Source organism: Vespula vulgaris, chromosome 8 (assembly GCF_905475345.1).
Source record: "Vespula vulgaris chromosome 8, iyVesVulg1.1, whole genome shotgun sequence".
NCBI classification, from domain to species: domain Eukaryota; kingdom Metazoa; phylum Arthropoda; class Insecta; order Hymenoptera; family Vespidae; genus Vespula; species Vespula vulgaris.
Window position 1 is genome coordinate 3,897,274 of NC_066593.1, and position 12,500 is coordinate 3,909,773.

General features: G+C 38.8%; 1 protein-coding gene across 8 annotated transcripts in view; it reads left to right on the forward strand.

The window, feature by feature from the left end:
- LOC127065812 (aryl hydrocarbon receptor protein 1) overlaps positions 1 to 12,500 on the forward strand; it is a 124,605-nt gene that overhangs the window by 12,827 nt on the left and 99,278 nt on the right. For 3 of the 8 annotated variants that reach the window (XM_050998668.1, XM_050998669.1, XM_050998670.1), the window contains exon 1: positions 247 to 621. The exons of the other annotated variants lie outside the window; for them this stretch is intronic. In XM_050998668.1, the coding sequence (XP_050854625.1) occupies positions 500 to 621 (122 nt within the window). In that variant the 5' untranslated portion in view covers positions 247 to 499. Of the gene's footprint in view, positions 1 to 246; positions 622 to 12,500 lie in introns of those variants that run through there. 8 annotated transcript variants of the gene reach the window in all.

The following is a 12,500-nucleotide window of genomic DNA, read 5'->3' on the forward strand; positions in this document are numbered from 1 at the left end:
AGTAAAACGGCAGCTGCTGGCGAACTATCATGCTCGACGAGTTCCGTCGAGGATGACGTAGTGTCGAGCGGAAGCAAGGGGCGTTACGGTTTGCACGGTGTACGCGCTGGATAGAACCGCCTCGGCGGGGTTAGGGGTGGTTGGGGGTGGCGGTGGAGTAAGCAGCAGCAGCAACAGCAGCAGCAACAGCAATAGCAGCGGTGGAGGAGGGGGAGGAGGGGGAGGAGGAGGAGGAGGAGGAGGAGGAGGAGGGTGCGGTGGTGGTGTAGGTGGTGTAGGTGGTGGTGGTGTTGGTGTCACGGCACCGAGCCTGATAAACGTCTGTGGACCACCCGGAACATCCCTTGCACCGCCGACGGATTACGCGACGGCTGCGGCTGCGGCTGCGGCGGCAGCGGCAGCGGCGGCTGCAGCAGCAGCGGTATGTTATCCCACGGGATCAACGCTCCCACTTTCTACGTCGCAACAACACCCACAATCACATGTCGTTGATACCACGATGACACCAACGTCAGCACCTGTGCCGACCCCGACTTCGGCGTCGGGTCCTAACAATCCTGTCGCCATGAGCCAACTCGGGACCGTCTATGCTACCAAAAGAAGACGACGTAACGGCAAGAGGTTTGTAATCTTTAGTACACTAATATGTGTAGTGCACTAATCTCTAATTATCCGATAAAAGTGGAGCGATTCGTCGAACCGATCGTATTGGTCTTTTTTCTTCTCGTTTCTTCCCTTTTTTTGGGATAAACTTTCTTTTCGAGATAAGTTTTATCGATTTGTCGTACGAAGTTGTTCTTTTTTATCTCTCTCTCTCTCTTTTTTTTTTTTACTGCGATATGTACTCATTACCCATTGTTTTTAGGAATCATACTGATTTATTAAAAAACGTGAAACCAGATTTCGTAGCGTGCAATTAAGATTTAGATGGTACACACGTTGATATAAATTTGATTCGTTTCAATCGAGATTTATCGGAACTAATCTTTCTGTCTTACTTACGCCAATTTTTATTTTTTGTCTTTTTATTTATTTATTTTTTTTCCCCATTCAATTTTACAAACGATATACAGTCAGAGCAATATAGCAATCTTGTCAATGAAACCAAGAATGATACCGGCTACTCACGTGCAGTTTAATCGTTCGAAGGGACGATAGCACCGAGTATCGTGATCGTCTGCATAAATCATGCGTGACTTCGAAGGTGTTAATGGAAGAGAGAGCTCGACTGCTCGCGCGTAGATAGGTAATTGTATCCATTTAGAGACGTTTCTAAAGACATTAGACAGTCGTTAATCGACGACGACGAACATGTGCTAGGTATTCACAATCTACATGATTTTTTTCTTTCATTCTTTTATTTATTTATCTTCTTTTTTTTTTTTAAACAATAATTGCCAATTATTAATTCTACGACATTCAGAATCGATCAACGAACTTACCTTTTTGATATCTATTATTTGACATCCACGTACACACACACAGACATATATTTTTTTAAGAATAATAGCTAATCATCATTAAATCTTATTAGTTTGATCGAGCATTAATACTATCAATCGCATAATTTTTTTTTGTTTTCACTTAATAAACATCTTACTGAGATAAACAATTACCTTGAAAAAAGAGAAAGATATTAAAATTCACGAAAATCTCTTAAAGTTGTCTGTCACACACACCTATACACATGTTACAATATTTTTGAAACGATAAGGCTCGATTCGATCGAGTCGAACGTTTTAACAAAATTAATTGACGAACCTGGCAATTTTAAATGTCTACTACTGTGTAAATATTTTTTTCTTTTCTCTTTCTCTTTTTTTTTCTTTTTTACTTCTTCAACATTGTAGAAACTTACTCGCGAGATATTGTCGTTTGAGAAATTCAAGTAATCTATGGCAATCGAGTAAAATCCTTTAATCCTTTAGCAACGATATCTACCATCGTCTTTCTCATCGGTTTATTATTTTCTTCCTTTTATATTTATTATTATCATTCGTTCGTTTACTTACTCTACGTTCGTGCAAACACGTGCTTCTCGTTTGGCCGCTAGAACGAAAGCACGTGCTTTATAAATCGAAGGAATTACACGTACACCCTCGTGCGTATCGAACGAAAGAAGATACGTTCGTGTAGAGTCGGTACTAAACTTAAGCCGACGGCAACATAATGCGCGCTTGATTACGAAGGAATGGGAAATTAAACGTTGGAATAAATTTTCTAGAAATTTTTCCACGTTGCTTCTATGTCTGTCTTTTTTTCTCTCCGTCCTTTCTTTTTTTCTCTTTTTTTCTCCTTTTCGAAACTATCGAGATCTCAACACTGGAGGTGTTGGAGTGGGTGGGTGGGTGGGTGGGGGTGGTGAAAAGAGGGGGAGGGTAGTATTCAATTCTAATACGCATATAAACAGTGGAGACACTTCGATCGAAAAATTATATAAATCTAATAATTCTTACTTAGCTTCGATTTAAATAGACAAACGTTATTTTCTTAATCGACGAAAGAACGATCGTCGCGATATCAATAAATAATGATATATTATTAATTGTTAATAATCAAATGAATGATGTTAGATTAGATCGTTCGAAATATTTCTAATTTATTTCTCGAACGCGTTAACAGAACGAACACGTATCCATCTACGCGTGTTAACTACCTACTTATCTACCTGTAGACGTAAGTAAGTACTTACTTACTTGGTTGCTTCTTTGCTCGCTTGCTTGCTTACTTCCTTAGTTGCTTACCTATGGTCGAAAGTTTTTTTGTTTTGAAATTTGACTACGTCAAAGAATCGTTTCACAGAATGGTTATCTCGTTCAAGAAGGTATCCTGTCGAGGATACATTCGTAAAGAGAGCTAGCTCGTGATCTCTCAAGGATCACGAAGGAACGTAATGGAGTTTTAAACGGTCTTTGGAGGTGTAGGTACTCTAGAGAGGCAACGGATCGTCGATCCTTTCTCTCTTCTCGTCCCTTATACTTCGGCTTTCGTTTGATACGTTAAAGAAGAAAGGGAAGAGATAGTCCAGACGTATTCCATCCAATGGGGAATGCCTCGAGGCTTTCTACATGCCTGATTCATCTTTTGCTTCCTCGGCTCCTTCGGTTTACATCGAGGCGTCGATCTACGAAGGAGTTCTTCCCTGAGGCCATGAGGAACTTCGATCGAAACGTTTGCCCTTTTCGAAAAGGTAGGCTAGTGATTTTCCCGTCAACGAGGAACACAATATTTGATCTTTCTTACGTGAAATTTGCTAGGTAAGAAAAACAAAAAAACCAAAGGAAGAAGGAGTAAAAGAACAAAAAAAGAAAAGGAAAGAAGTTAGGATTCGATCGAAGAATACGAAAAGATAATCGCACGTAGGAAACTTTTTTCTCCCTTTCTTTTTCTTTCTTTCTCTCTCTCTCTCTTTCTTCTATTTTCTTTTCGTCGCGAATGACAATGAAGGAAGATTTATCTTTAACGATCCGCGGTATCTGGTTGTAACGAGGGCAACACCGGAGTTTCCCTAAAATTTTCGATGGTTCGAGGAAGAAGTTGCCTTGCGATGCACGCCGCGCTCTTGCCGTTGCCTAATGACAGCAGCTTCTATAATTTGGAGTTTTTGAACGAACGGCTAAATTACCGGCGAACCAAGGGATTACTGTTATTACACGCGGCCGCGGACTCAGTCGAAAGCTGATTATACTTTAGTCAGTCTCTCTCTTGATCTTGACTCTCGTTCGACTGTCAGCTTCGCTCTCGTTCGCCCTTCTCGATCCTACAAGAGAGACGACGGCACGAGAAACGACGGGCCCTTAACTTTAATTCCACTTTTCTGTGATCGTCGAAACGATTCGTTAACCTACCTTGCAAATACTATTTTCTCATTTCCTTTTTCCTATCACTCCACCGCACTCTTGCCCTCTAACTCTCTTCTCTTGTCATCCCTTCCTCCTCTTCAACGTTTCGATCTTTGTCCTTCAAAATTATCAATTTTCTACCTTCTCGCGTCACAGACTTATTCTACGATCAAAGCTGGTCAACACGATCAAATTTATTTATCGTGTTTATTGTGAAAATATCTTTCCATGATCGATCGTAATATATATTTGTGTTCGCCTATTTAGATCTTACTCTTTCTAAAATTACATAGATAAACGTAATTTTCCGTTTAATTCTAAAAACGTTTTAAGGATCCAATGAGCCGATTGAAATTGTTTATCTATCGTCAATGGTATTTCAAAGCCATTAAGACGAGAGCACTTAAAACTCAAGCCGCAGCGTAGTAGCCCGATCATTCTCGTTCCATGGACGCGCGGTCGGCCACGTTTTGGCTGATTAGTTCTTAAGTAATTGCCGTGCATCCTTATGACCTTATAACGTGAGTTTATAGCCTTGTAATGAACCTGCTTCCAAAGACGTTAGCCTCGCTTAAGCCGAACTTGCTGCTGTTATACGCTTACCATAAGATACATATTACGGTTCGCCGTGCTCATATCGATTTTCAAAAAAATAAAATCGTTCACTATACTCAGCCGCCGATGGCGTTACGCAAAATTATCCTGTACTTATTGTTGTTATTGTTGTTGGCGTCATCGTTATCGTTTTTTATTATATTATCACCAAGGACCAAGGAGTCAGTCATGTAGATAATTGTCTTCGATGGGTGACCCTTTCTTTTATCTATTTTTCTGTTCTTTTTTTTCTTTCTTTCTTTCTTTTTTTTTTTTTTTTACTTCACCTCGGTCCACTTTTTTTTCTTTTTTTCTTCTTCTTTTTTCCTTTTTCCGTTACTCTCATTCATCAAAGAAGAAAAAGAGAGGGAAAAGGAAAAAAAAGAATAAAAAAAAAAAGGAAAGGAAAGAAAAAGAAGAAACGAAAAAAAGAAAATGTGTCGCAGGAAGGTACGAGAGGAGAAGAATTTCATTCTCCGTATTAATCGAGGATATAATTTACCTACTCTTTCCACGTTGCAACGTTGCAGCCTGTAATTTAATAGACTCGCTTTACGTTAGTCAGAGCCACGATGCGTTTCGCCCCGTGTACAGCGTATAGCCGATTCGCGACAAGACCATTACTCGCGGAAGAGTCATAACTCCCGTAACCCGCCGTTCCAAACAGATTTAACACCTCGTATCCAATTATGATTGGTGCTCCATTATGTTTATACCTGTGCGTTACGTTACTGCTTCCGAAATGAAGATTCCCTCGTCTGCATCTTAAAGAAATATAATATGCTTGTGACAAACGCTGGAATTCAACGGAGCTGAATTATTTCAATACTTCATAACATACAAATCTTATTCGCACAAAGTATCGCATGTTTCAATCGTATAGACTACGAGCAAATAATTATTTTCGTGCGAGTGGATGAAATAGAAAAAGAAAAGAAAAGAAAAAAAAGAAAAGAAAAGAAAATGACGCCGCGAGTATTCTTTCCTTTTGTTTTGTATTTTTATTTCATTTTGTTCTTTTTTTTTCATCGTCAACAAAGTTCTATCTCATTTAATATTTGAGATAGGACCTTGTCGATTAATAGAACAATGATCGTTGGATATTACCGATATGCACTGGCTATGAAAGTGTAAAAACGATTCGAGTTGAACGGTGGTGCGTTCGATCTTTCGGCGTTCCAGGAGTGCTGAATGGGCCTCACAGCAAGAAATATCCGTCCTCGTGGTTACGGCACCGTGAATAGAGCCATAACGAAGTGAAATGTGCAGGTGAATTTATGCTCCAGGAACGGAGGAGCCTCTTAGGCAGCCGTAGCTCGAACAGGGGACCAATAGTAGGTATCGAAGGATCTTTCAAACGAGAAAGAAAGAAAGAAAGAGAGAGAGAGAGAGAGAATTTACTTGGAAAGAAAGAAGAAACGAGTTTGATTTTCTTTGAAAGTATATAACATATGCATATATAATACATACGTATACTTACTCATCAAGTTCATCGATAAAAATATCAGAATAGAATTACAATCCTGGTGATAATCGAATCTTAAATTATATTAGAAAACGAGATAAATCGTCAAACTTCTGGCTATAATACCTCGTTAAAAGGAGAAATTATTCTTTTTGGGACTTTTCGAACCATGACAATCGAGTTAGAAACGGTATCGAGTACTTGTCGAAATCCGTTTAAATTCTTATAGGGGTAGTTTCAACGTTAGAGTTGACTCGCGTTCACACGTCGCGAGAAGTGATAGTCTTTCTAGCCTTTGAAATTTCATTCGGAAAGAGGCGGCCCTGTGTGTCGGTTGGCAACGATGTATCTCATCCGGATTTGGGCCCGGACTCGAGGCAAGCAGGACCGGTACGGCGCTGTGTGTTTAACTATTCAATAATTCATCCCGCCATTCATCACCAACGAAGTGTAAAATTTATCTTATTTTTATGTATTGGCCCCCTCCAGTTCGCCCCCACTATGAATCAAACTCTTATTAGTCTCGATTTGTTTGCTGAGCGCGCGCGCGGCCGAGATCTCTCTCTCTCTTTCTCCCTCTCTTTCTCTTTCTCTCTCTCTCTCTATCTTCTTCTTTCTCTTCTTTTTCTTTTCTTTTCTTTTTTAAAGTCCTCTTTCTCTGAAAAAAAATAAAAAAAAAAAAAACAAAGAAAAAAAGATATGAAAGAAATAAAAAGAAGAAATTAAGAGACGAAACTCTCTATGAAAGTAGACAGTTTAAACTTCTCACGTATCGTTCGATCGTTTTCTCGTAATTTTCGAAGATCGATAATTAATCATGTCGTTCAGGATAAATTATTCGTTCTTTCTTTTTCATTTGAGAAGACGACGAGGGGTAAGAGTGACATAGACGTTTGGTCCTCGATTAGAGAGAGTCACAGGTAGTAAGTAGATACTTACATACGTAGATACAACATATATACTTCCGGTGGCAGGAGTTCCAGGGTATATCTCATTGTCATTACGTCACTAGACTCTGTCATTTGCTTTTTTCAAGCATCCGTTTTTCTCACCGCGGGATACACGAGGGCTTGATGATCGTAATTATAGACGAGCCGTTGTAAAGAAGGCAGGCAGGACGAAAGGACGGATGGACGGATGGACGGACGGCGGATGGACGGACAAACGGACGAACGAACTGACGGACTGACGGACTGACAAACGGACAGAGTCTAACGCAGCTGCGCACACATGTCCACGCGTGGTGCGATTTATTTCGACTTTAGTTTTAGTTTCGTTTCTCTCTCTTTTTTTTTTTTGCGATATCCACGTCGAACACGTTTTCTTATTAATTATTAACGAGAGAGAAAAAAAAGGAGGAAGAGAACGGTAAAGGGAGGGAAAAGAAAAAAGGTCTCCGTGTTTATCAATGTCCGTCAATCAATAATAATAATAATAATAATAATAATAATAATAATAATAATAATAATAATGAAAATTCAAACAACGTTTCAATGGTAACACATGAGATGAACTTCAATGAAATTGAAATGATTTTTTTTATCGCGAAATGAAAACCAAATTTTTATACGCGATGCATAGAAAGAAATAGAGAGAAAGAGAAAAAGAGAGAAAGAAGAGAGAGAGAGAGAGAGAGAGAGAAATTGAAGGTAGGCGTCAGAATCTTCAACGTCAGGTTCCTCGTTGCATCCCGTCATTTTGCTATCCGCTCGTTTCGGCAGAATTTGCATTTCAAGCAACGCAAAATTGGGCGGCGCAAAGATAGAGCTAATGCTCGCGGGGCGGTCCGCAGCGCCGTGTAAAGACAGGGTATACCTGACAATTCCGGCTTCATCATCGTCTACGCGCTTTCACATCGACTTTTCATTTTCTTCTGCATCGGGTAAACGAATATAAGACGAACAGGACGGACGGTTCCTTCGAGCTTGCCCGAAGCCATTACGAATTACCGAATTACGAGAATTACGTATCGGAAGCATGGTTAAAAATCAATTTGTCCGAGGGATTCGTAAGATAGATCTTTCTCTCTCTCTCTCTCTCTCTCTCTTCGTGTATTCTTGGCTGTTAAATGGCGTATCGCTTCAGTTTTGCGCGGGTGAGTTTACATTTTGAAATTTAACCAAAAGGAAAGAAAAAAAGAACAAAAGAAAAAGTATAGCTACCCTACACGTTTTCGCGCGCTTTTTCTTTTCATGGATAGTAAGGTTATATGTCGAACTGATCAGTAGTATATTATTAGCTTGCCTAGAGGTTAGCTTCGAAGATTACACGTCTGCGATCGAGTTTCGTCTCTCTCTCTCTCTCTTTCTTTTTCTCTCTCTTTCTCTCTCTCTGTCTCTCTCTCTTTCTCTCACTATCACGAATTAGTAAAAACAGATTCTATCCCAAATTTACATATCTACGTACCTACATAGATATATTCCGCAACGACGAATAGAACTCGATCGATGACGATGACGTCCGTCCATCCATAAGTTTTAGCATCGTATAGCAACATCCTGTAGGGTACCTTTATCGCACAACTCAGTGATCGATGCTACTCGTTTGAAAAATCGTCTACTTTTAAGAATAATCGGTAGACGCGGTTTGCAACCTGATAGTCGTGTCGTGGTGTGTGTGCGCGCGCGCGATGTGACCGATCCAGTGTTGCCATTTTAGAAGTTTTCCGCTGGAGTTCTCTCTTTTTCGAGAAATCCGAAGGATTTCAGTATCCATCCGATAAACTGGAACGATCCTTGAGATTGTAGTTACTTCCATGGTTATTTCTAATTATATCAAGCTATTTGATATCTTACATACAGGCTATACATATATACATATATATATGTGTATATATATGTATATATATATATTCCTTTTATTTTTTTAATTTTTATTTTCCCTTTACTCGGGACACATCTTTCGACTTAGTTACCGACGATATAAACGGTGCAAATTGTATGATATCAAACTAACGCGTCGTTGCCCCTCACTGTTTTCCAAGATGGCGGATGTATGCTCGTTTTCTCTACTACCATTCGGTGCACGGCTCCGCCAATTGGATACGTCCGGTCTCCCGGTCCGAACGAAGGTGTCCGATCGATGTGGAAGTTTTAAACGTGAGCGACGATCCGCGTCGAAATAGATTAGTCTCGGGGAACGATTTATCCAAATGTTAAAAAATTATCCCATATTACGATGCGGTGTCGATTATTATTTCGATTTACGATCACTTTTAGTACGATCCTTGATATTCCTTCATAAATACGTCGGCCATTTTATCGGAGCCATATTGTTTTAATTCGTAAGTACTAACCTAATGTATTACGACAGGTAACTTGCAAATTGCAGATAGTTTATACATGCAATATACAAATATACATATACATATATACCTATATACATACGTACATACATATATCTCCTAATATTTCTAAAGACGATCAAATCGAAAGCGACGAAATCTTAATAAGCCAGTTAAGTTAGATAATAAATGTGACTATTAGCAAGATGCGAGAAGCGAGAAGAGTCGGAGATAAAGTATGAAAGGATGTGCAGCAAGCAGCTAAGTGGCTACTCGTCTCTATCGCTTTCGTGCGTCCCACACTGTCGCTTGGTTTCGATTCACCAAGTATATACGTGTGTGTTCGTGCATGTGTGTCCGTCTGTCTGTTCCGTTTCCCTCTGTACGTGTGTAAAGAACAATAAAGGCGTACACGTGCGAACTTAGAAAGGGAGGGATTAGGTAGGTACAAGGCACGAATGCCTTGTCGTTGTTGTTCTTGTTATTGGCTCGAACTTCGATCGTTCACTTTTCCTTCACGTTGCCAACTCCTTTTCGTTCGTCTTCTTTTTACGTAGTTATGTACTTACTTACTTAGTTACTCTTAATATACCTATACCTATATGTATACGTAACATATTTACTCGCTATATGTAATACACAAATGGATACACACACATATATTCTATGGTGAACATTATAGAATCGTCGAATTCCGCGATTCTTTACACCGCTCGCGTGTGCTCGCACTTGGAAAGTTTCTTACTCGTCTAGACATCGGAATTGCTCTCTCTCTCTCTCTCTCTCTCTTTCTCTCTATTTTTTTTTCTCTCTCTTTCTTTCTTTCTTTCTCTCTCTCTCTCTCTCTCTCTCTCTCTCTCTTTCTCTCGCGGGCGCACACGTTCCGCGTTTCTACTAGGTATACTATTTGTTTTGCGAATCGACTATGAAAGTGCTTTGGACGCGTACTAACTTCTTATCGCTTAGGTTCGACGTTAAATCATAATGATATCATTACGGACCATACATACTGGCGCTTGGCAGCTATAGTAAATATAGCCGATAATAAAACGTTCTGGACTATCTATATCGCCGTGATACTATAGCTTCCTTAAATAATAAATATCACGCGTCTAGTACTATACTTACACGATTGTGTCGCTTGCTGCTGTTGTTGCTGTTGTTATCGTCGTCGTTGTCATCGTTGTTGTTATTTTTCTTAGTAGGGTTGGTTGTCCCAAAGAAAACAACGATCTCGCTGCATAATGCACAAATTCGCGTTGGTGTACAATTCTTTGCTTTTTTTTCTTTCTTTCTTTTTTTTTTTTTTTTTAAAGCTCACTAACGAATTAACCAACTTCACGCCTACTTTACTTTGAGAACGTTTCGCACGAATAAAACCACATAGTACTTACTTACCTACGTAGTTAAGTACTTACCTAGATACGTGTATACGTTCAATCGAAAGTGACACATCAATTTTCTAAACTACTCTACATGTGACTGACTACGAATGTAGTACCTTTAGTAGCAACCTTTTTCTCTCTTTTCCTATATTTTTTCTCTTTTTCTTTACGTAGGTAAGTAGGTACATAGGTAGATAGGTACTTAGATAAGTACTCGATATCGTTTCTCGACGATACAAAAGACTTTATTTTCATTCGTATTAGCTCCGATAAGTATTAGATTTAATGTAAAACGTAAGGTAACGTAACGTAACGTAAAGATTAATTCGATTAGTTACCTGATCAAGATCTGACGAGAGAATGTATATATTTATTTAGCGAATAGATATATATGTCCGTCGCGCTTCGGTGTAAACGTTTACAATCTTGAAACTGAATCGCTGTTACTATGAAATTCGTAGTATCATGTGGTTTCGTTGATATATGTATGAATTATCTAGGTGACCTTCCTTCGAACCCATTACACGATTGTAATAGCACGATTATATTACGTGCGTATGTATACAAGATATATGCAAGTTAAGTGTATACAGCGACCTGCTAGTTTTGAACTTTCTTACACTATATACATACATTCGTTCGATCACTTTTCGAATTAACTCATTAGCGCTAATGAGGGAATCTGAAGTCAATTAAGCACGCAGTGATAATATAAGAGCGATAAGCGAGAAACCAATGAATATGCAAGCTAAATCCACTATACTCGAACACCTGCCATATACTTTCGTATATTTATATAGAATCGATGTTGCATGCTCAAAAGATTTTCTTTTCGTAAACTTATAATATAAATATGTATCTATAAACTTATCGAATTTAACTATTCAATCTTACGCGAGTTTGAATATTAAAGAAGAGAAACATTCGCGCCATTTTCATAATTTTGTCAAATCTATATCTAAAAGGTATTATATTTAAAAAGTACTGTAATATATAGATACTTGTACGTTTGTGTATATATACATACACACATACATACATGCATTCTTATAAACGTTCGATTTGACGTAGACTGCGGATGTAGAAAAACACAAATGAAGGATAAAGGAGGAAGAGTAGAACGTAGGCGTAGATTAGTGTAATTTACATATAAATATATATATATATATATACACATATATATATAGATATAGATATAGATGTACATATATATATATATTCGTGTATAGATGCGGTGTGCATGCGGTTCCATGATTACATTTACAAATAGTTAAAGCCATTAGCGGACACGCGAAACCTCGGGGCTACTAATTTAATCCAGCTCGGTAATTACGAAAGATTCTAACGACCTTCGCCGTCTCGTTTACGTTTTCACGATTGCTCTGCTCTCGGCGCTCCCGTTCATCGACTATACCAAAAAATGCCGAAAATTTTTCATACATTTTTCTCATACCTCGCTGAGAAGTGACGCAAAAGTACCTTTAATCTTTCTCTTTCCTACATACAATTACAACTTTTTTCGTCTGCGTACTTATTTACTCACATACGTTATACTTACATACGTACGTACCTACGTATATACATGCATTTTCTTCCTTGTTTTACTTTACTTTCTTTACCTTTCTTTCTTTCTTTCTTTTCTTTTCTTTTCTTTCCTTTTCCTTCTCTCCCTATCTTTCTGTCTCCGTCTCTCTCGGTCTCGTACGTATCCAAGATCGCAAAAGGGGGGCAAAATATTTCGCATGGCGGAGTCGTAGATATGGAAATTCAACCTCGTCGTCTCGGTAAAAGAGGATTTATTTCCGAGCTAGGGCATATTAATACTCAAGTCGTATTTCACGCGTCGCTGTTTTACGCGCCTGTGTTTATACCACTGTCTCTGTGTGTGTACATACGTATGTTTAGGTAGATATACACACACACATATATAT